This window comes from Symphalangus syndactylus, chromosome 21 (genome assembly GCF_028878055.3).
Source record: "Symphalangus syndactylus isolate Jambi chromosome 21, NHGRI_mSymSyn1-v2.1_pri, whole genome shotgun sequence".
NCBI lineage: Eukaryota > Metazoa > Chordata > Mammalia > Primates > Hylobatidae > Symphalangus > Symphalangus syndactylus.
In genome coordinates this window covers 55,900,501-55,924,647 of record NC_072443.2, presented here as the reverse complement: position 1 = coordinate 55,924,647, position 24,147 = coordinate 55,900,501, and the positions used below count along the sequence as shown (strand labels likewise).

General features: G+C 46.8%; 2 protein-coding genes across 10 annotated transcripts in view; one reads left to right on the top strand and one right to left on the bottom strand.

The window, feature by feature from the left end:
* MKRN2 (makorin ring finger protein 2) overlaps positions 1 to 12,709 on the top strand; it is a 29,867-nt gene extending 17,158 nt beyond the window's left edge. For both annotated transcript variants that reach the window (XM_055259429.2, XM_063630344.1), the window contains 5 exons: positions 1,132 to 1,436; positions 3,860 to 4,074; positions 5,683 to 5,793; positions 10,821 to 10,965; positions 11,130 to 12,709. In XM_055259429.2, the coding sequence (XP_055115404.1) occupies positions 1,132 to 1,436; positions 3,860 to 4,074; positions 5,683 to 5,793; positions 10,821 to 10,965; positions 11,130 to 11,267 (914 nt within the window). In that variant the 3' untranslated portion in view covers positions 11,268 to 12,709. The remainder of the gene's footprint in view (positions 1 to 1,131; positions 1,437 to 3,859; positions 4,075 to 5,682; positions 5,794 to 10,820; positions 10,966 to 11,129) is intronic.
* Positions 12,594 to 24,147, bottom strand: part of RAF1 (Raf-1 proto-oncogene, serine/threonine kinase) — an 82,002-nt gene continuing 70,448 nt past the window's right edge. For all 8 annotated transcript variants that reach the window (XM_055259400.2, XM_055259398.2, XM_055259401.2 and 5 more), the window contains 7 exons: positions 20,666 to 20,750; positions 19,758 to 19,934; positions 16,561 to 16,607; positions 14,667 to 14,785; positions 14,109 to 14,240; positions 13,833 to 13,967; positions 12,594 to 13,649 (listed from right to left, as the gene is read on the bottom strand). In XM_055259400.2, coding sequence (XP_055115375.1) covers positions 13,506 to 13,649; positions 13,833 to 13,967; positions 14,109 to 14,240; positions 14,667 to 14,785; positions 16,561 to 16,607; positions 19,758 to 19,934; positions 20,666 to 20,750 — 839 coding nt within the window. In that variant the 3' untranslated portion in view covers positions 12,594 to 13,505. The remainder of the gene's footprint in view (positions 13,650 to 13,832; positions 13,968 to 14,108; positions 14,241 to 14,666; positions 14,786 to 16,560; positions 16,608 to 19,757; positions 19,935 to 20,665; positions 20,751 to 24,147) is intronic.

The window sequence follows — 24,147 nt, the reverse complement described above, 5'->3', positions numbered from 1 at the left end:
TGTTTGACTTTTAGGCCAGTGAATGGTATTAGTTTTTATGCTGACAGTGTTTGACAGTTTAGATTGCACCTTTGGGAACAGAATAGCACACTAGGGTTTGGGACATGGTCTGTGCCTTAAAACAGGGTTTGATGAGGACGAAAGCTACAAATTGTGAAAGTTTTTTTGTTTTTTGTGTTTTTTTGTTTTTGTTTGTTTGTTTTGTTTTGTTTTTGAGATGGAGACTCACTCTGTCGCCTAGGCTGCAGTATAGTGGCATGATCTCTGCCTTTCGGGTTCAAGGGATTCTCCTGCCTCAGCCTTCTGAGTAGCTGGGATTACAGGTGCCCACCACCATGCCTGGCTAATTTTTGTATTTTTAGTAGAGACGGTGTTTCACTATGTTGGCCAGGCTGGTCTCAAACTCCTGATCTCATGATCCACCCGCCTCGGCCTCCCGAAGTGCTGGGATTACAGGCAAGAGCCACTGCACCCGGCAATAAAAGTTGTTTTTATTGGCTGGTCCTCACCAGGTGAAGAGATTTCTAGTTCTTGGAATTGGGTATCATGAGGTAGGCAGATTCCGTCCTCAGCAAATGAGTAATCTTGTGAGAATACTTGACCTCTAAACAAGCTCGGAGGTGTGCAGTGGGAAGGCAGCAGCTCCTGGCGTGAGAAGGGGTCACCATGGGGCAGTTTACACTGGCCTCAGGACCCACAGATTTGCTCTAGACATCTATTCTAGTTCACTTAAAATGATTTTACCTTTGCTGGTATGAAGGAAACACTGTGTTCTAGTGATCTCACTGTTTTTTTGTTTGTTTTAGTGTTAACTGGTCCATATGTTAACATTTCCATATTTGCCATTTTAAACAGCTTTAGTGTTCTTTTGTATAAGTGTATCCTATTGTTTTGCTATTTCCCTGTCTTGCCATTTTTGTTTTTTGTTTTTTTAAGTAATTATAAGTAATGTCACTATGAACATTTTATACTATTCCTTTTATTTTTCCCCTTCGGTCTGTTTTTTTTGCCATATGTTCTCAAGAGTGGAATTATTAGGTCAGAGTAGCTTAATATGTTAGGCTTTGGCTAACGGCATACCAGAAAAATTGTGCCATTTTCATGTGCGTGTGTGCTGTGTGTTGTATTCAGATCTCTCTGGCATGGCTGAAGGGAAGACCCAGCCGAGCATGGCAAGTAATCCAGGCAGCTGCAGCGACCCCCAGCCCAGCCCCGAGATGAAGCCACATTCCTACCTGGATGCCATCAGGAGTGGCCTTGATGATGTGGAGGCCAGCAGCTCCTACAGCAGCGAGCAGCAGCTGTGCCCCTACGCGGCTGCTGGGGAGTGCCGGTTTGGGGATGCCTGTGTCTACCTGCACGGGGAGGTGTGTGAAATCTGTAGGCTGCAAGTCTTGCACCCATTGGACCCAGAGCAGAGGAAGGCTCACGAAAAGGTAAAGTCACAAATCTTTGCATGAACTCATGTTAAGAAATCTGAAATGTACTGAACAGGACACGGAAGGCCATCCATACACACTCAAGAGATCTGAAATGTACTAAGTGACAGAATTGTTGGTATTTCCACAGGCATCCCCCTGCCAGTAATACCCATATTATGTATCTGGTATATTTACATCCTATTTTCAGGTTCTTTTTTCTGCAGTTATTTTGCCAATTTTTTTTTTTTTTTTTTTTAACGGAGTCTCCCTCTCACCCAGGCTGGAGTACAGTGGTGCAATCTCGGCTCACTGCAACCTCTGCTTCCCTGTGTCAGGTGATCCTCCTGCCTCAGCCCCGCCGAGTAGCTGGGATTACAGGCGCCCACCACCACACCCGGCTACTTTTTGTATTTTTAGGAAAGATGGGGTTTCACCACGTTGGCCAGGCTGGTCTTGAACTCCTGACCTCAAGTGGTCCACCTGCCTTGGCCTCCCAAAGTGCTGGGATTACAGGCATGAGCCACCATGCCCGGCCTATTTTGCCAATTTTTGATTACTCAGAATAAAGAGAAAAAGAAGTGGTATCTGAAACATAAAATCATGCTAAGTTCAAAGAACAGATCTAGCTCGAGACCATGGTATGTCATCTGTGTGTATGTCTCTATCACACACAGATACAGCATCCTCCCTCCCTGGGTTCACACTTCCTCATAGTTGGGATCCAGCTAGGTGAAGTTTTGGAAGATTTGAGCACAAATCGTAGAATCTGAGGAGCCACTTATTGGAAGGGCCTTTTAAAGTCATTAATGTCTGCAGTGTTTTGGGAGGCTTTGCCTTATGCTAGGCCCTATGCATGATGCAGAAGGTACGAAACTGGATAAGAGGCAGGGGAGGGCCAGGCATGGTGACTCACACCTGTAATCCCAGCAGTTTGGCAGGCCAGGGCAGGCAGATCGCTTGAGCCCAGGAGTTTGAGACCAGCCTGGGCAACATGGTGAGATCCCCGTCTCTACAAAAAAAAAATACAAACATTAGCTAGGTGTGGTGGTGCACACCTGTAGTCCCAGCTACTCGGCAGGGCTGAGGTGGGAGGATCACCCGAGCCTGGGAAGTAGAGGTTGCAGTGAGCCAAGATTGTGCCACTGCACTCCAGCCTGGGCAATAGAGTAAGACCCTGTCTCAAAAAAAAATAATAATAAAAAAATTTAAAAATGCCAGGTGTGGTGGCTTGGCTAACTTTTAAAATTTTATTTTATTTTGGCTGGGCATGGTGGCTCACGCCTGTAATCCCAGCACTTTGGGAGGCCGAGGCGGGCGGATCACGAGGTCAGGAGATTGAGACCATCCTGGCTAACACGGTGAAACCCTGTCTCTACTAAAAATACAAAAAATTAACTGGGCGTGGTGGCAGGCGCCTGTAGTCCCAGCTACTTGGGAGGCTGAGGCAGGATAATGGTGTGAACCTGGCAGACGGAGCTTGCAGTGAGCCGAGATTGCGCCACCGTACTCTAGCCTGGACGACAGAGCGAGACTCCATCTCGAAAAAAAAAAAAATTATTTTATTTTTCACAGAGGTGAGGTCTTGCTATGTTGCTCAGGCTGGTCTTGAACTGAGATCAAGCAGTTCTCTTACCATGGCCTCCCAGAGTAATGGGATTACAGGTGTGAGCCACTGCACCTGGCCTAAGACATGTTTAAATGGACAGCATATTCCTAGATAGTCAAGGGGTAAGTTAGTACTGACTCCGTGTGGCAGTGGACAAGGAGACACTCTCCATTGTCTTCCAGGGAAGCAGAGGGTTAGAGCTGTCTTCTTTATGCAAGTGTGTGAGGTCTCTGCAGTGAGTGTTGGCTTGTCTCAGATCTGGACACACTGAGCTCACAAGGGCTGGGCCTAGGTCTTCTCACTCTTGCTCAAATGCCAGCACATAGAAGGAATTCAGGGCATGCCTAGTGAATGAATGAATTCATTGAATTGTTTTCTTGGGGGAGAAGTGGTGCTTCTTACATATGACTAGGCTGCCAGCCTCAAGGCTCGTGGTAAGGACGAGTCAGCATCTCTGATGTAGACATGGCTCAGAGTCAGGAGAAACAGTGCCCAGAGGAGCTGGGGGACTAGGGCAACAGTCCTTATGGACTCTGACTCCATTGCAGTTTAACCTTTTTGGATCTCCGTGTTCTCAGCCCTAAATGGGTGGTGACCATGTCACCTCCTAGGAAAGCAAGGGGCTGGACCAGTGGTGGTTTGAAGTCCTTTGTGTGGTCTGAGGGAGATGTCAGTGTCCTGACTTGGGGGAGGCTGGGCCTTTGCCCACAGCAGTTGCTGTCAGTGTTCCTTCCTGATCTCAGCTGTGGCAGTGTGGCTGCAGCTACTCCTAGGGCTCCTGCCACTCGTCAGTGGCCCACAACCAAAGCCTTCCTTCCTGTCTGTGCTTCAGATCTGCATGTTGACATTCGAACACGAGATGGAAAAGGCCTTTGCCTTCCAGGCAAGCCAGGACAAAGTGTGCAGTATCTGCATGGAAGTGATCCTGGAGAAGGCCTCTGCTTCTGAGAGGAGATTTGGGATTCTCTCCAATTGCAATCACACGTACTGCTTGTCCTGCATCCGGCAGTGGCGGTGTGCCAAACAGTTTGAAAACCCAATCATTAAGTAAGTACAGCCAGGGGTCTTAGCTGTAGGAGCTAGGAGAATGTTTGATTTGAGACTTCATTCCATCCACTTTTAAGCCCTCCGTTACCCTCCAGAGTAACTGGTGAGTTCTCGTCCCTGGCTGCATGAACTTCAGCAAGTCATTTACTCTTCCTGAGCCTAAGTACCTGTTCCTATAAAAGATGGGCAACAATTCCTACCAAGCTTTCTGGGTGTTGGGGAGGAACTCAGCAAAGATGATCTGTGTAAAAAGGTGTTAAATGGCACTGGCCTGTTTTCATCTCCTAGCCTTGTGTTTGAAATCCAGTACTACCTGCCTGTAGCCCAGTTGCCTGTTAATTATTTCGAGCTTCGTTTTTTCCCCCACCAAAAACGAAAATAGGGTTATTTGAGGATGAAGTGGAATAATGCATGTAAAACATTCTGCATGATGCCTGGCACATGGGATGTGCTCAATGTGGCCAACATAGGAGTCTCAAATTCTCCAGCAGGACAGGGGAAAAGCTGGCATGTGGAGAGGTTACTGCACGCATTCTACTGTTCAGAACTCTTCACATCTGTCCGCTCATCTCATTCCCTCAAAGACCCTCCTCAGTTACAGATTAGGAAACAGGCCTGGGGTGCGGGGGTCAAGTGACTTGCCTAAAATTGTGTGGTAAAACAACTGCTTTATTGAGATAAAAGCCCACAATTTAGTTCACCACTCATCTGCTTTCTGTCTCTACAGAGTTGCCTATTCTGGACACTTCTTATAAATGGAATCATAGAATATGTGGCCTTTTGTGCCTGGCCTCTTTCACTGAGCATAGTGTTGTCAGAGTTCATCCCAACTGTAGCATGTGCCAGAACCCCCCTTCTCCTGGCGGAATACGTTCCATTGTATGGACGCAGCACATTTCCCTTATCCATTCCTCAGCTAGTGGACATTTAGGCTGTTTTAACTTTGCAACTATTATGAATAATGCTGCTGTCAACATCTGTGAACACAGTTTTGGGTGGACATGTGTTTTCATTTCTCTTGGGTATACACCTAGGCATGGGATTGCTAGGTTTTATGGTATAATAACTCTACATTAAACTGTTGGAGAATCTGCCAGACTCTGTTCAAAGTGGCTGCACCATTTTACATTCTCACCAGCAGTGTATGAGGGTTCTTATTTCATCTGTCTTTTTTGTTGAGGAAACCCTATATATATACGTATATATGTATTTTTTTTGCTTTAAGTTCTGGGATACATGTGCAGAATGTGTAGCTTTGTTACATGGGTATCCATGTGCCAAGGTGGTTTTCTGCACCTCTCAACCCATCACCTAGGTTTTCAGCCACTCATGCGTTAGCTATTTGTGCTGATGTTCTCCCTCCCCTTGCCCCTGCACCGACAGGCCCCGGTGTGTGATGTTCCCCCACATATGTCCATGTGTTCTCATTGGGAAACCCTATTTTTTTAATAGTAAATAAGGTTCTTGGATGATTGTGCTTTCATCTTTTGGAATTTCTGGTGAAGGAAATGCCTGTAGTGGTCAGGCAGTTGAGCAAGAGGTTTAGCAGAGAGTGTGCCCAGGCTTCGTAACATGACTTCTCCCTTAGTAATCTAATTCTTATTTCAGGTCTTGTCCAGAATGCCGTGTGATATCAGAGTTTGTAATTCCAAGTGTGTATTGGGTGGAAGATCAGAATAAAAAGAACGAGTTGATTGAAGCTTTCAAACAGGGGATGGGGTAAGTGCTTTGAGTTTCGACGTGCCCCTGCTGCCTGTCTGGCTCTGCTGTCAGCCTGTGTCCTCGTTCTCCCTCCCAGGAGTGTGGTCTTAGGGGCCTCTTCCTCTCTTGCTTCTCTTGGGCACCATGCTGGGCTCTGGGATGCAGCAATGAGCAAGGACCTGGTGATGTGGACCTGTTTAGTTTTGGTGTTTTTTTTTTTTTTTTTTTTTTTCGGTGAGATAGGGTCTCACTCTGTTGCTGGAGTGCAGTGGTGCAATCTCAGCTCACTGCAGCCTCAGCCTCCTGGGCTCAAGCAGGAGCCTCTTGAGTAACTGGGGCCACCAGTAGTGTGCGCCACCATGCCCGGCAAATTGGCTAATTTTTTTTGGTAGAGACAAGGTTTCGCCATGTAGCCCAGGCTGGTCTTGAACTCCTAGGCTCAGGTGATCCTCCTGCCTCGGCCTCCCAAAGTGCTGGGATTACAGCCATGAGCCACCGTGCCCGGCCTCAAGTTTTCCTCTTTATCCTGGTTGTCAGCATGTTGACATTTTGCCTAGGAGTGGAGTGGTTTTTCTCTACGTTTATGTCAGTCCCCAAGATTAGCGAAATTTTAGCTGTTGTTTCATTAACTTTTTTTCTGTCTTGTTTTTTCTTTTCCTGCTGGGACTCTACTTCCATTTATGACAGATTTTTTTATATTGTTCATAGATCTCTGGGGATGTTCATTCTTTTTCAATCTTTTTTTCTTTTCATCTCCTTGAACATAGTTGTAGTAGCTACTTTGAAATCCTTGTCATCTTGAAGTTGACCTCTGTTGTCTTTTAAGAATGGATCACATTTTCCCGATTCTTCATATATCTAGTAATTTTAGATTTTATCCTTGACATTGTAAATATTACATTGTAGAGAGACTTAGGATTCTGTTACAGTTTATCTGTAAAGTGTTGACTCTTTTTTTTGAGACGGAGTTTCACCCTTGTTGCCCAAGCTGGAGTGCAGTGGCACAATCTCGGCTCACTGCAACCTCTGCCTCCCGGGTTCAAGCGATTCTCCTGCCTCAGCCTCCCAAGTAGCAGGGATTACAGGCATGCACCACTGCACCTGGCTAATTTTTTTGTATTTTTAGTAGAAACGGGGTTTCACCATGTTAGCCTGGCTGGTCTCGACCTCCTGACCTCAGGTGATCCGCCCACCTCAGCCTCCCAAAGTGCTAGGATTACAGATATGAGCCACTGCGCCCAGCCAAGTGTTGCTGTTTTTAACAGGCAGGTAAATTGTTTGAACTCAAACCCAGGTAGCAGTTCAGATCTCAGTTCTGGTTTTGCATTCGTAGCTGACTTTGTCGCATTCCTGTGTGGTTCGGGAGTTAGTCAGATTTGGGCAGAGTTTATACACAGCCTTTGAGCACTTTTTCACAGGCACCTTACTTTGTGGGATTGCTTCCTCACTTTCCAATGGCTGTGATTTCCTTGAACTCTTGTCTTTTAGTTCTTCAGGCCAGAAAGATTGGATTTCCCCTTGGAGTTTTAGCCACCCCATGTGGTTATGATTTTGGCCTGCTCCAGGATAAGAGCTACTTCTCTTTTTTTTTTTTTTGGAGATGGGGTCTTGCTCTGTAGCCCAGGCTGGAGTGCAGTGGCACAATCTCAGCTCACTGCCACCTCCGCCTTCCGGGTTCAAGCACTTCTGCCTCAGCCTCCCAAGAAGGTGGGACTACAGGCGCATGCCGCCACGCCTGGCTAATTTTTGTATTTTAGTAGAGACGGGGTTTCACTGCGTTGCCCAGGCTGGTCTCGAACTCCTGAGCTCAGGCAATCCACCTGCCTCGGCCTCCCAAAGTGCTGGGATTACAGATGTGAGCCACAAAAGCTACCTTTTTTAAAAAAGGTAACTTAGCCTTTGCCATTGCTATTCTTCTTTGTGTTTATTCCTCCAAAGAATCTAACTGCGTTTGTTCATTCTCCGGTGCCTTCAGGTCTTCTTGAAATATTTGTGTTAAGACTTATCTGCAGGAGGATTGGGTATGGTAGAAGTTTACTTGTCATACTAAAAGTGAAACTATGCATTACCTTTTTTAATGCTTCCTTTATGTTGCATTATCAGTTTACTAAAGCTTGATTTTTTTTTTTTTTAACCATTTTTTCCTCATATAGTCTTCCTGTGTGTCCACAAGAGGGCAGGCGTGGCAAGCAGAGGAGTCCCAGCCTGTAGAAAAGGGCCCCGGCCTGTAGAAAGGGGCTCTGCTGAAAAGCAGTCTGGAAATTGTTATTGCTATTTGGATCTTTCCTTGCTTTGCTTTCCTTTAATGACTGTGTTTTTTGCAATCCACAAACATTTACTGAGTACTCACTATGGGTCAGGTACCTTCCAGCTAAGCACCACCGGGGGATGTAGAGATTAGTAAGACAATTTCTTTTTTCTTTCGAGTCTTGCTCCGTCACCCAGGCTGGCAATGGCGTGATTTCAGCTCACTGCAACCTCCGCCTCCAGGGTTCAAGTGATTCTTCTGCCTCAGCCTCCCGAGTAGCTGGGATTACAGGTGTGCACCACGACACCCAGCTAATTTTTGTATTTTTTTTAGTAGGGATGGGGTTTCGCCATGTTGGCCAGGCTGGTCTTGAACTCCTGGCCTCAGATGATCCACCCATCTCAGCTTCCCAAAGTGCTAGGATTATAGGTGTGAGCCACTGTGCCCGGCCAAGTAAGACAACTTCATGGGAAACTGCAAAAGGGCAATTATGATACAGGTTTGCTGGTGACCAATTCTTCATGAGGGACCATCTATCACAACAGAGAAAGCACTTGGATCCACCAGGGGCTGCCAGGGGAAGCAGCATGGGAGCCTGAACCATGAAGCAGGAAGCACCTGTCTATAGGGGGGAAGTGATGGAAGGACATGGGCACAGAAGGGTGTAGGTTTTGTGTCTGGGGGACACTGGGAATGGCTCCTGGCATTGAAACAGGTGTGTAGAAGGATGTGGTGGGACCTACAGACAGACTGGAATCTAAGGGACACTTGAATCCCAGTGTGGCCATGGTCTTTAAGAACAGGTTGGGGCCAGGCGCAGTGGCTCACGCCTGTAATCCCAGCACTTTGGGAGGCTGAGGAGGGCAGATTGCTTAAGTCCATGGGTTTGAGACCAGCCAGGGGAGACCTAGGGAGACCTCATCTCTTTAAAGAAAAAAAAAAAGGTTGGGAAGCTCCTCCGTGGTACTCTGAAGGTGGAAACTGGTGGGAGTGGGAGGGAGGCCAGTGAGGAAGTGGCCCTGGCAGGCAGGCCCCAGAGGCTTCCACAGTGTGGGAACCCAAAGGAAGGGGAGATTGGGAAGTGATTTGTAAACGGAATGAACACAGTTGCGTGTGAGAGCTGAGGACACAGAGTGAGTCAAGGCTTTTGGCCTTGGTGACCAGATAAGCCTGGGGGAGGAAAAAGAATAATCTTGTGAGAGCGGGGGACCAGCACATAATGTGTTTGACCTGATCGAGTTCATAGCCAATGTGCTAGGATGCTCTGGAGTTGTCCAGCAGGCTCTGGTGAGAGCAAACTGCTCACGGTCATTTGAAGTCTGCTCAGAACTCCAGGCAGGCAGGGGCCTGGAGGATGTGTGGTCCACACACCTGCTCTGCAGCCACCTGTGCTCAAATCAGATCAGCTGGCAAGGGAGCTTTTTCTCCCCTCCGCAGCCCCCCCCCAACCCACCACCCCCACCGAGACGGAGTCTCACTCTGTCTCCCAGGCTGGAGTGTAGTGGCACGATCTTGGCTCACTGCAGCCTCCACCTCCCGGGTTCAAGCAATTCTCCTGCCTCAGCCTCCCAAGCAGCTGGGATTACAGGTGCCTGCCACCACACCCAGCTCATTTTTGGATTTTTAGTAGAGATGGGGTTTCGCTGTGTTGGCCAGGCTGGTCTCAAACTGACCTCAAGTGATCCACCCACCTCGGCCTCCCAAAATGCTGGAATTACAGGTGTGAGCCACCGCACCCAGCCAGAGAGCTTTTCTTTATGCTGCTATGAAGCCGTCCTCAGAGAACTTCACCACTGGGCTGTGGCCATCCCATCTGACAAGACAGAAAACCACTGGATTCAGGAGCCTCCTTTCCCTGTTCTTGTCTTCCGCTGTCACACACCCCAGCTGCCCCTGACAGCAGCGTGCCCTTTCTGTTGTTTGGCTTTATTTCTGTGACCTTCCCCTTCCTCTGTACTCCGAGATGGCCCTCTGGATTCTTAGGTATCTTTTTTTTTTTTTTTTTTTACTTCAGTTTGGGGTCCTTTATGATTGGATAAACCAGAGTTCATTTGAGCAAAATGGGAATTCATTTGATTGAGTTTCCTTGGGCAGGGTTCTTAGCATAGAGGTCTGTGGGGGAGAATGGTAGAATTAAGAGAGAGGGAAAACATTTTGAACTGTTTGGTAACTGTATGCTGTAGACCCATGCGTTTTATGCATTGAAAAACACTGTTCAGAGAAGGGGTCCAAAGCACATAAGGTGTGAAGAAGCCCTCCCTGGTGCCAAGGTTGGAGACAGGAAAACTGGAAGGAGACCTATGGCTTTAGGCAGTTGCTAAACACTCTGCTTTCCCTGTAGTCACCTTGACAGCACTGCGGCCAGGAGGAAGGGGAGACTTGGCTTGGTGGGGTACCTAGGGAACTTTGAGCAGAGACAAGTGGCCCAGCTTCAGACCTTAGTGCCCAGAAGAGTGACCAGGCCTGGCTTAGCTCTGTGGTGACCCAGGAGGTGCTCTGGAGCTGCCGGAGGGCCTGTGGAGCACTGCAGTCTCCACACAGCGAGTCCCCAGGCAGGTTAATATCCTTTGCAAGGCTGCAGGTAAGTGGGGATACTTCCTATTCTGCTTGGAAATCAGAATCCCAGCTGTGTGTGACCTGAGACAAATCACTCAACCTCTCCCAGCCTCAGCTGCCCCACCTAGAATGTGAGGCTGACCTACCTCTGGCATAAGGGTAAGGATGGAGGAAGGCAGTGGCCCCATCTGGACCCCTCGTTTTCCCACCAGCCTCTTGACTTTTTCTTTCTGCTTTTCAGGAAAAAAGCCTGTAAATACTTTGAGCAAGGCAAGGGGACCTGCCCATTTGGAAGCAAATGTCTTTATCGCCATGCTTACCCTGATGGGCGGCTAGCAGAGCCTGAGAAACCTCGGAAACAGCTCAGTTCTCAAGGCACTGTGAGGGTAAGGGACTTTAGCCATCTCTAGTTGGGGACACTTAGCAGTTGTGGGCATTTCCAGGTACTGTTCCTGGCAGAGAAATGGGGTAGGCAAAAGAAAGATCAAGGAACGCAGCCTTCCTGTTCCTCTTAGCAGTCACCAGGCATGTCCACTGGCTGTTTTTGCAGTTCTTTAATTCAGTGCGGCTCTGGGATTTCATCGAGAACCGAGAAAGCCGGCATGTCCCCAACAATGAAGATGTCGACATGACAGAGCTCGGGGACCTCTTCATGCACCTTTCTGGAGTGGAGTCATCAGAACCCTAAAGAGCAGATGGTTGCCCTGCATCTTGGGCTCCATCGGCCGAAACTTTCCCAAGCCAGGGTGTGCGGAGCTTCCCTGTACTGCAGCCAAGGTGCCGTATGGCTTGGATTTGAGGGGAGTTGGGCTTAGCCTTAATCTTATTCACTCTCCATTATTACAGCCATGGGGAAGAGTGAAGGATATAAAGTAACCTAATTAAGTGTATGGAATTGCTATTTTTATAGCTGATATAGTTACACCTCAAGCCCCTCGGGGTAACAACTAACACCCAGACTGTTTGTTGGGATTGATTGCTTTAAAAAACAAACCTGGCTCTTATCTTTGATCTTTTCTTCCCCAGAAATAGTAACTTGCAGCTGCAAGTTACTTGCAGCATATTTTTCTTACCAAAGGATTCTTCAGCCCTATAAAAGGATTCCTCTATAGTGTATTTCTCTAGTGTATTTAGTGTGTGGTCAAAATTTTGATTTATACAGAGCTTTCAAGAACACACAATGCAAAGTGAGTGCAGCATAGCTGTTAACATACAACTTTTTTCTAGGGCTTTAAGGATGGTCATTTTTTTCAAGTTCTCTCAAGTGTCCCAAATCAGGGTAGCAATCTTGTTGCCACATGTGCAGCAAACAAAGTGGAAGTATAAATCTTTTTCTCCCTTAGGGAGGCTCTTGAAGGAGCAGGAGGTACAGTACTGGGTAGCAGTCTGGCCCTCCTGTCTGGTTGGTGTTGGGGCCTCCAGCCGGGGCCCTTTAGGGGAACCAAGCCTCTGCTCTCACCTGTGGGTTCATGCCTATCAATCAGGGTAATTGTATTGAGAACTCAAATATACGTGCACTTACATGTGTGGTTCGTACTCAAGCGATTATCTGCAAAGCCTGGCTTTGATTTGAAATTTTGTAAAAATTTCATGGCACCCAACGTTTCTGATTCTGACCCAGCAATGGTCCTGAAGAGAGCTGATGGCAAGTCTTGTAGTCATTTTGATTTTAATTGAAGGGTGAGCACAACCTTGTGAACCAGCACTAGCTTGTTCCAAGCTGGAATTTATCTTTTTGTGTTTTTTTTTAAAAAGCTGTAGCTACCAAATAATAGTTTATAAAAAGTATTACTTAAGGTATTACCTGAGTTTAGCGTACTTTCTGCTTTGTTTTTATACTTAACTCTTCAGTAGAGGGTTACAAAGAGTACAAAGGTTAAATTACAAATTCATTCCCAGCCTAGGCTCTGGGTACATTTCCTGTTCTTGAATTCTGCTCCTGAAGAGGGTGAACAAATGGGGCATTCAAGTTGTGGGCTCAGAATTACTTTACTTTAAAAGGAGGTAACAGCCATTACACCTAAATTTAATTTATTTTATTAAAATAATAACATAATTGAGGGACCATCAGATAACTGTATTTTGTCAGGTGCAATAAAAACAAAATTAAAACCCAAATCATCAAGAAAACCTGTATTCCTGGCTTCCTTGTATACACATGATGTGACTAGAGAAACAAGGCTGTTTGTTTGTTTTGTTAGAGAAACAAGGCTGGCCCTGCGGCCCCGCCCCATAGGGGCAGCTCCTGGAAGACAAAATTCAGCATGATGGAAGACTGCTCCCTGAGAGGGCTGAGATGCGGACTGGCCGAGTGCCTTGCCTGGAAAACCATCCCAATGCACTGGACACGTTAGAAGCTGTGAAAGGAGGACGTGTCCCCTAAGAAAAGTTCCATAGTACCAAAGCAGGCTCCTTCGGGCGGCCAGAGTCTCGGCAGTCCTGGGCTGTTTGGTGCCGTATGTGCAAAATGTCTGGCGCTGCACCACTCTCTGAAGAAAGTCCCGCCTGTGACATGCATTCCTCCAGAAGTTGATTTCCAAAATCCCATGTGTCTCCACATCAGGGCTGGACTGCCTGCTACCTTACTTCCGCTAAATACTCATGTAGCCAACAGCTGGGCTGGGCCCCTGCTTTTTGTACTACCATCAACATCCACTTGCACATCTACAGAAGGCTGGGCCTTGAGCATGGGGAACGTGGGGAGAGAGCAGGACGCACCAGCACTGCAAATGGCTTCCTTCTCCCAGGGCCCAAAGGGATAGAAAAGAAGGCAACATGAAGTTAAGGCCCTGTGAGCAGTCTAGAAGGTCCTTAGCAGCAGCTTCTCTGAAAACATGTGTTCTGCCTCTGGAGAAAGGGAGCAGAAAAGTGGTGCCTGCTGGCTTCTCCTCCTCCCCTGGCAGCCTGAAGGCAGGTGCAAAGTCAACTAGAAGACAGGCAGCCTCGGGGACGTGGTCAGCGTGCAAGCGTTGATATCCTCAGTGTGGGCTGCCCGATGCAAGGATGGCTCGGAAGCACTCCGGTTGATCTTCGGTAGAGAGTGTTGGAGCAGCTCAATGGAAGACAGGATCTGAAACAAAGCCCAAGAATGCTTTCATTAGCCGTGTCTCAAAGACACAGGATGCAACCTGCCCCCACCATCTTGTAGAGGACCTGGGTCCCCTCCCTATAAAACAAAATACTCCCACCTTATATTGCCATCTTTAAGAACCAACCCATGCTTTAATCACGTTCTAGCAGCCCTGAGCCTTACCTGGGGAAAAAGAGGCCTCTCTTCCTTTACTTTCTTCACACAGTCAGCTACCAGCCTCTTCATTGCTTTGGGGCAGTTCTTATATAGCTTACTAAGATCTGGGGAGGCATATCCTCGGCCCACCATGAAGATGATCTAAGGGAAAGAAAACAGCTGAGCTAATGGGGGGTAAATGAACAACAGATAATAACAAGTCCTAACCCTCCAGCTGCTTAGGCTGGCAGGAGGCCCAGGGGCTCCCACGAGTTAGGTCCTTTAGCACCAGCACAGACTCACCTGATCTCGGTTGTTGATGTGAGAATAAGGAAGCTCCCCTGTCATCAGCTCATACAATACGATGCCATAGGAGTAGACATCCGACTGGAAACTGAATGGGTTGTTATCCTGCATTCGGATCACCTCTGGGGCCTACATGTATCACCATATGACAAAAGTGCATTTATCACCATATGACCAGCCTCACAGACATCTAGGGGCCAGGCTGTCCCTTTCATTAGTTATGAATGAGTCCATTCTTCAGTCCCCACATAGCTTTTCCCCCAAAGGACTCCAACTCAGGCACTGGTTAAAACAGCTCAGGAATCCTTGTCTTTAAAGGACCAAGACCCAGCATTTCTATCACCCAGCTTATTAACTCCTCTCCACACTAAGCTTCACAGTGGTTCTGATCAACAGCTTCCTCAAGAAAATCTACAATTGCCCTGAGGCTGGCTGTCACTAGGGGTCATGTGGATTTCAGGGAAATGTACAGAAATGCTTTAAGTTTGCACATAAATCTCCAGGGCATTCCTTTTGCCCTGTACCAGAGACTGCTGGTGGGAGCCCAGTTCTCACCATCCACAGGACAGAGCCAGTAGGTTGTTCAACCTGCTGAGAACCACTCCAGCGTGACTTTACTGTTGCCAAACCAAAATCTCCAATTTTCACTGTTAAGCCTTCATGGAGAAATATATCTCAATGCTTGTTAAGGACCCTGGTTTCAAAAGAATGGTCAGGTTAATTTTGAAAAACATCCCAAAGTTCTTTATAACACGGTAATCTCTCTGCCTTACCTCTGTCACAGCCTCTCTGCACTGAACTTCCTAAGGTTTCTGAAGTTCTTTAAAGTGCTTTTGAAATGCCCCTTCTTCCAAAAGACAGGCAGGGATTGGTCAATGTGCCAGATTATTTGACCCTAGCCAAAAGCAAGCCAGCGTTTCTTCCCTGCTTCTCCCCATTTGCACATCTAGGTGCTGGGTCCCTGGCGTTGTGACCTTTCCACATAATACAGGTGCTTGAAACCCTAACAGGATGAGCAGAGGCCACACTCCAGTGCTCCCCAGAGGACCAAGGATGGCCTGACAACTTAGTCATTTCTGCCTGTATTCCGCTCTCAAATCACCATTTGAAACTTGAGTGGTTAACAAAATAGCAAATCCCTTACTGAGTGTTCGATGTAATAAGAAATGCCTCACTAGAATCGGTACCACTCAGTGACTTCAAAATGAGAACCAAAGTCAGCTCGCTTCTGGGTAAAGAAGTCATACAGTTTAAGTCTAACTTGTGAGGAAAAAAAAAATAAAAGAGAACAAAAAATTAAAAAACAAAACACACACAAAGTAACTTGTTATCTGCTGGTGCCCAGGAATTCACACCTCCTTAAATCTGTGGTGTCCGCTTTCATGGTATTATGTTTGGCTGCTAAAGACCCCACCAATGAAAAGTGTTCAGACATGTACCTAAAATAGGCCATGTCCCATAATCCAACACAACTATCATGCCTCTCACTGCTCAACAGGCAAAGTGTGGGTTGTAATGCCATCTTTCTTTCACAAGGAAAGGCTGGTGGAGGGTGGCAGATTCAAAATTGTTAAATTTCATGCCTTACAGCATTAAAAATACCTTTCTTCATTTACTGTTCTATAAAAACAACCCCTCTCCTCTTCTAACAGTGACTTCTGAGAAACCCACTTACGTACCTTTGAGAAAGACCATTTATTTTTTTTTTTTGAGACAGAGCCTTGCTCTGTCCCCAAGGCTAGAGTGCAGTGGTGTAATCTCAGCTCACTGCAACCTCTGCCTCCCAGGTTCAAGCAATTCTCATGCCTCAGCCTCCTGAGTAGCTGGGATTATAGGTACGTGCCACCACACCCAGCTAATTTTTAAATTTAGAGACGGGGTTTCGCCATATTGGCCAGGCTGGTCTCAAACTCCTAGCCTCAAGTGATCCACCTGCCTCAGCCTCCCAAAGTGCTGGGATTACAGGTGTGAGCCACCACGCCCGGTCAAGAAAGACCATCTTAAATAGTGATTTTGGAAACCTTTCAACATCTGGCTTGTAGCTATTTGCTATCCACATAACAAGCAGATAGACATACACACACTGGCCACAAACTAGAAATAAACATAAGACAAAAGCCCAATCCCCTCAGGTTAAATTTACCAATAGTGTGATAAAATTACGCCTATTTCAAGCTTATGGAAATCTCTCCAAATCACTTTTGCTGAGATAAACTCAGAAAGGAACCTAACCTAAACATCGCTCTCATCAGTCCAGGTGAGGCATAAGCTGCTGAGGGGCAGGCCAAGCCTACTAATTTTCTGACTTAGGTTCTGTTTTCCTGTCCTCTGCCTCTTTCCTTAAAAAGATACCCCCTGGCACTGAGAGCCACTTGTGATAGAAAGGCTCCCTTCTGTTTCCCTAAATTTAGAACTGAGCAGTCAAATGAACTCAACAACCAAAGGATACTGTTGGATTTCATGTCTCTGTGGATGATGTTCTTTGCATGCAAATAGCTGTGAAGGGAAAAGAAATTATTAAAAATAAGTTTGAGGGGCATGGGTAGAAAGCAGTTTTAAACTACAGCTAAGAAGTAAAGCCACTGAAGGCCTGGCTCCAAGGAGTGTTACACACAGGGATAGACCCTGTGCTGTTCAGCCTGGTTCACATCACTGCTTACCTGAAGGTGAGGCCACAGCATAAACATGCTTACACTTTTTTTTTTTTTGGAGACTGGAGTGCAGTGGTGCAGTCATAGCTTACTGCAGCCTTAACCTCCTGGGCTCAAGTGATCCTCCCACCTCCCAGTAGCTGGGACCACAGGCATGTGCCACCAGGCTGCCCTTTTTTTGGGGGGGGGGGTAGATACAGGATCTTGCAGTGTTGCCCAAGCTGGTCTTGACTCCTGGGCTCATGTGATCCTCCCACGTTGGCCTCCAAAATGCTTGGATTACAGTCATGGGCCCCTGGCACCTGACCATTGCTGACACTTCTTCAAGCATCAGTTTTACTCTAAAGTAATTCTGATAACCCAATGGCCATAAATGATGAATGAATAATGTGGCATATCCATACAATGGAATGTTACTCAGACACAGAAAGGAATGAAGTAGTGACACATGCTACACAACCTGGATTAACCTTGAAAATATTATGCTAGGTCTAACAGCCCAGGCATACAATACCATATCTTATGTATTATATACAGCCAAGCATCACTTAACAGCAGGGATACCTTCTGAGAAATGTGTTAGCCAACTTGTCTTCACGCACACGTCATAAAGTGTACTCACACAAACCAAGATGGTACAGCCTTCTACACACCCTGGCTAAATGGTATATAGCTTGTTGCACTTAGGCTACAAAGCTGTATGGCCCTCAGTGTACTGAATACTATAGCTGGTTGTAACAAGGTGAGTATTTGTGTCTCTAAACATAGAAAAGGCACAGTAAAAATACAGTATTATAATCTTGTGGGACCACCTTCCTATATGTGGTCTTTGACCGAAACATCATTATATGTTACCTGACTATATTATATCTCACATGACTCCGTTTATATTAAACTATAAAGTAGGCAAAATCCATAGAAACAGAAAGTAGACTGCAAGTGGGTGGGAGGTATTGGGTGACCGCTAATGGGTATATCATTTGGGTATCTGTCCACTCCAAATCTCAAGTTGAAATGTGATCCCCAGTGTTGGAGGTGGGACCTAAGTGGCAGGTGTTTGGGTCATGGGGATGGATTCCTCACGAATGGCTTGGTGCCCTCCCTGCAGTAACGAGTGAGTTCACACACTATTAGTTCACATGAAACCTGTACCCAAGAGTCTGGGACTTCCCTCCACGCTCTATCTCTTGCTCCTTTCTCTCACCACGTCACATGTGGCTCCCCTTGCCTTCTGCCATGAGTAAAAGCTTCCTGAGGGCCCCACCAGACACAGATGCTGGTGTCATGCTTTTTGTACAGTCTGCAGAACCCCGAGTCAAATAAACCTCTTTTCTTTATAAATTACCCACCCTTAGGTCTTCCTTTAGAGCAAACCAAACAGACTAATACAATGGGCATATGTTTCTTTCCGGGATAATGAAAATGTTCTAAAATTAGATAGTGGTGATGGCTGCACAACTCAATACCAGAAAAACACTGAGGTAGGTGTACTTTTTAAAAGGGGGAATTTTATGATACATGAATTATATCTCAATTTTTCTGAAAAGTCATTCCATTTCTTAAAATACACAGAAGGCAACTTCCATATGAATTTTAAAGACAGTATGAGAATTTATGTAGGACTTGCAAGCACAGCTATAGCTTAATAACTCCCAGATGTCTAGGGGTACGAGGAGTTCCTCTACTTCAGAGGAAAGGTTTGAGAAGCACTACCCTGGGCTAGCCAGGAAAGGTGAGAGGATCACTTGAGGCCAGTTTGAGACCAGCCTGGGCAACATAGTGAGACCTCCAACTCTACAAAATACACGAAAATTAGCTGGGCACGGTAGCATGTGCCTGCAGTCCCAGCAACCTATGAGACTGAGCCAAGAGGATAGCTGGAGCCCAGGAGTTCAAGGATGCAGTGAGCTATGATCGCGCCACTGCACTCTAGCATAGGTGACAGAGTGAGAACCTGTGTCTCTAAGGGAAAAAGTGTTTTTGTTTTTGTTTTTCCAGATGGAGTCTGGCTCTGTTGCCCAGGCTGGAGTGCAATGGCGTGATCTCCACTCACTGCAACCTCCGCTTCCCAGGTTGAAGTGATTCTTCTGCCTCAGCCTCCCGAGTAGCTGAGATTACAAGTGCATGCCACCACAACCAGCTAATTTTTGTATTTTTAGTAGAGATGGGATTTCACCATATTGGCCAGGCTGGTCTCGAACTCCTGACCTCGTGATCCACCCGCCTCAGCCTCCCAAAGTGCTGGGATTACAGGCATGAGCCACCGTGCCTGGTCAGGAAAAAGTTTTTAATTAAAAAAAAAAAAAAAAAAAAATTATCCCCAAAATGACATCTGCTTAAACCCTCATGTGGGACAGCCATGCCTCAGACAGCTGAGCAGAGGGCATTGCCACAGCTGTCCAAGCAGAAGGTACATGCACCCCACTATGTTCTCAGGTTTCTGATAAAGCCAGGGTAGCAGGCAGAGCCCGAATCTGAGCCCCAAGGGGGAAGTTCAGTCCCAAGGAGGAACCTGAACTTCTCTTTTTTTTTTTTTTGAGAGAGAGAGTCTCTTGCTCTGCAGCCCAGGCTGGAGTGTAGTAACGTGATCTTAGCTCACCACAACTTCTGCCTTCCATGTTCAAGCGATTCTCCTGTCCTGGCCTCCTGAGTAGCTGGGATTATAGGCATGTGCCACCAGGCCTGGTTAATTCTTGTATTTTTAGTAGAAACAGGGTTTTGCCATATTGGCAAGGCTGGTCTCTAACTACTGGCCTCAAGTGATCCACTGGCCTTGGCCTCCCAAAGTGCTGGGATTACAGGTGTGAGCCACCCCACCCAGCTGGAACCTGAACAACTCATTCCTGATAATTGGCCCCTCCAGCCCAGGCCAGAGGCTTGTGCAAAGATATCACAGAATCGCTTAATGGACTAGAAGGCTTTTCCTCATCCTGGTTCCAATTTAGGGACAAATTTGATGCCTTGGTCCCAGAGAGGCATCAGACCATCTACTCACTCCATTCCCTGAGCCGTCTGCCGGGCAATGTCAATTAGCTGGAACATCTGAAACTTGGTCTCCTGGACGTGCAGGTGTTTGTAGAGGCTGCTGCCCTCACACCACTGGGTCACAATTGCCAGGTTGTCCTTTGTCATGTACCCCATGAAAAGCAGAATGTTCACATGCCGTGTTTTGCTGGGGAGGGGAAGAGAGGAGAGGGAGGAGGAAAGTGCTCAGGGAGGTCTACTGTGCTTCCCCATGGACACTGGGTTCTGTGCTCTCGACACCACCCCCAGTTCCAACACCACCCCCAGTCCCAAAAACAAACACATGGCATGGCTGATAACCCGGGTGGCATTCTGAGCAAACAGAAGCCCACCAATAGTTCACTGGGCCATCAGTTCACTGCCGGCCTTGCTTACAGAGAGGACATTCTCTTTCATCAATGTACACTCCATGACCCTCCCTGTGGAGGTCACAAGGACTCCTCTGTAGAAGTCTCCATTATATGACTTCTTCCTACAAGTCTAAATAGTGACTGAAAGATTTGAAAGCTGACTGTTCTGAAGTCTAAAATAAGGCAACTCAGCTAGCTATAAAGAGGGTTCTGGGAAATAAAGGTAAAAATAGGGCCTATTTCTGCCCACCTCAAACCAAAACCCAGAGATAGAAATTGGGCTATTGAGTTTACTGTGCCCAGAGGAGGGTATTCTCCTAAAAAGGGGCTCTTCGAAAGGCTTGACAACCACATAAACTAAAGGAAACATCCCTTCGCTCTCAAGGGAGGAGCATCCAACCACAGGAACTCCACAGTGAGTCCCAACTGCCTGCCCGCTCCAACCCGCGGCACAGTCCACTAACTCTGCAGTCCTTGTACTCCCCACTCCAGCACTCCAGAGGGACTGGACCGCCAGCTTTCTACTCACCGCAGAACAGCCACCTCATTCCTGAAGGCCTGGAATTGCTCTGGGGTTGGGTCAACAACCTTTAGGATCTTTACTGCAACATCTCCTGCAAAATTAGTTGGCAGTCAGTGCAATCAGTTGAATGATCTTAGTCTTTCAAATAATCTAGTTTTGAGGAAGATACAGTGAATCATTTATCCAAAGAATCACATACCTACACAGATACAACAAATTTCCAATTTTTTTTTTTTTTTTTTTGAGACAGGGTCTCACTCTGTTGCCTAGGCTAGAGTGCAGTGGCACACTGCAGCCTTGACCTCCTGGGCTTAAGCAATCCTCCCACCTTGGCCTCCCAGAGTGCTGGGATTACAGGTCCAATTTCTACATAATTCAAATGACTCAAAAAAGTTACATAGGTTAACTGCTATCGCTACAGTTAGGTCTTCAATAGGCTTGGTTAAACTATTCACACCAACCCTGGCAAGCCACAGAGGTGAGGTCATGTGTGACAGGTCAAAACCTTGTCCTGTGGGGATGAAATCAGTGCATAGATATGAATGGCCTGGCAAATACAGAATGACTGGGGCTGGATGCTGGTGTAAGGAAGCAGGCCATTTAGCAACTATTGAGGCTGAACTCTGAATCCACATTTCAGTGAGACCTAAGATGGTCCCTAGTAAAAATTCAGAGATATATATTGAAATTAAGCTTCTCTGCCTTCAATACCATTAAAAAGTAATTCTAATAATACTGAATCCTGGCACTGTGTGTACTTTTATCTCTTTTAATCTTCACAGCTGCCCTATGACGTAAATAATTTATCTTCACAGACAACAAGCAGAGAAGTTTAGTCACTTGCCCAAGGTCATACAGCCAAAAAACAGAGTGCTGCAGCCAGGATCAAAAACCCCAGACTGACTCCAATTGCTATTCTACCTACAATACTGACAACTGATTGTCAAGCACTGTAAAACCAGCCTCTTGATCTAACTTTAGACACATCCAGGGATCCATTCCACTTTGGAGTGCTATAAATTTAAAAGCCACTTTCTTTTTTTTTTGAGACACTCAGTCATCCAGGCTGGAGTGCAGTGGCGTGATCCGGCTCACTGCAAGCTCCACCTCCCAGGTTCACGCCAGTCTCCTGCCTCAGCCTCCCGAGTAGCTGAGACTACAGGCACCCGCCACCATATCCGGCTAATTTTTTGTGTGTGTTTTTAGTACAGACAGGGTTTCTCCGTGTTAGCCAGGATGGTCTCGATCTCCTGACCTTGTGAGGCCTCCCAAAGTGCTGGGATTACAGGCGTGAGCCACCGTGCCTGGCCAAAAGCCACTTTCAAAAGTGTTTCTGGAGCCTCTCTGTTGGAGCCTTCCTCCTTTTTTTTTTTTTTTTGAGATGGAGTCTCACTCTGTCACCTAGGCTGGAATGCAGTGGCACAATCTTGGCTCACTGCAACCTCCACAAGCGATTCTCCTGCCTCAGCCTCCCGGGTAGCTGTGATTACAGGCACGCTCCACCATGCCCAGCTAATTTTTGTATTTTTGGGTGGAGACGGGGTTTCACCGTGTTGCCCAGGCTGGTCCCAAATTCCTGACCTCAAATGATCTGCCTGCCTCGGCCTCCTGGAGTGCTGGGATTACAAGCGTGAGCCACTCCACCCAGCCCTCCTCATTTCATTTTTGGGAAGAAAATTGGTAGAGAGATGGTTCTACGATAGGCCCAAACTGTCTCCCTGTGATCTCTGGTTTTATCATCTAAAGTTTCAACGAGTCCCCATGTTTTAACAGCAGCCTCCAAAGTGTCTCTCATCCAGTTAACCTGTACATGTGTTTGCCATGGGCTGCCGGTGAAGGTGCTGTTGACTGGATGGGAGAGATCCACACTATGTTTGGAGCTACCTCCTATCTAGAAAAATGGATCCATATGGGACACCATATGGGACACGTGTATAACCAGCCCTGAGTAGGAGAACAACAATCATTTGCATAAGTGTCCATTCTGGTACAGGTGGAGCCAAGACAGGAGTGCTGGAACAGAAGGGGTTCCCCAAGATGGGGGAGTAAATCCTTTTTTTTTTTTTCTGTTTTAGAGATGGGGCCTCACTATGTTGCCCAGGCTGGCCTCGAACTCCTGGGCTCAAGCAATCTTCCCACCTCTCAGCCTTCCAAGTAGCTGGGATTACAGGTGCCTAAGTAAATTTCTTTTCAAAGAGAATACAGAAAGGTTTTCTGAAGGAAATGGGATATAAACCAAGGGAAGGATTTTAGTAAATAGGAGAGAGAATGTTTCAGACTGGGCACATCAGAAATAAAGGTGAGGTGAGGGGGATGAGAGAAACCTGAGCTGTGTTTAGTAAACTCTAGGGTAGGATTTGGACACCTGTAGGAGAGAAAGAAGGAGGCTAGAGAGGAATCTGCTGCAATAGCCCAGGAAAGGCACAAGCAGAATGGTTGACTGTGGGGACTTAGAAAGAAGGGATGAAGACAAGAAATCCTGTGAAGGTAAACTGACCCAATGAGGCAGTCAACTGAGTGGAAGTGCTGGGAAAACGGCCAACGCTATGACCCAGGCTCCAGGACCCAGAAAAGGGCAGAGTCTTTAATGGGATGGGACAGGACAGGGCTAGGGGTTCAGGCAGGTGGCTTGGGAGATGCTGGATGATCGCTCAGGGGGAACTGCTTCTAAGGACCTTCCTATTTCGTGGACCTAATTTTGTAGTCCATTCCCTTTCTTATAGCTCTCCTCTGGGCATGCTCTAGTTGTCACTGAACCCACCCTCTAGTGTCACCTGTTCTGGCACTAATCAGTAATATAACCTCAGAATTCAGAGCCAAAGCCCACGCAGTGACTTACTCTGACCTTGTAGTCAGCTGAACTTCCTTAGCAGTTTCCACACACGTTATCATTAAGCCACATCTTCCCCCTCCAGTTCTACTTTTTGGAACAATGAATATGACTTATCTCTGTTAAAAGTTGATCTTTTCTTTTTTCCATCATCCTGGCCAGATGAACTCTTCTCACTTTTCTAAATCCTCACTACTATGCAAATACATACCACACCTCTGATTAAGTCACTGATGCGAAGACTAAACAGGGTCAACCAAAGACAGTGCCCATGGTACTTGCAGGGATCCATCTGCCAGCCAGCTCTCGTTAACACAGTTATGGTAACAGATTATTTGCAATTTCTTATGAAATCCAGAAGCAATGTTCTATACTGCAGCATTCCTCTCATTTACATATAAATAATCCAAGGACTGCCATGAAAGGGATCCATTCAGTCTACTAGGATCAATGAGCAAACATTATAGGAAAACGGATTTCAACTCTAATAAAGAACTATTCCATGCCCTCCCCTCGCCCCACTCTGGCTCTTGCTCTGTCACCGAGGCTGAAGTACAGCAGCACCATCACGGCTCACTGCAGCCTCAAACTCCTGGGCTCAAGGGATCCTCCCACCTCAGCCTCCCAAGTAACTGGGACTACAATACAGGTGTGCACC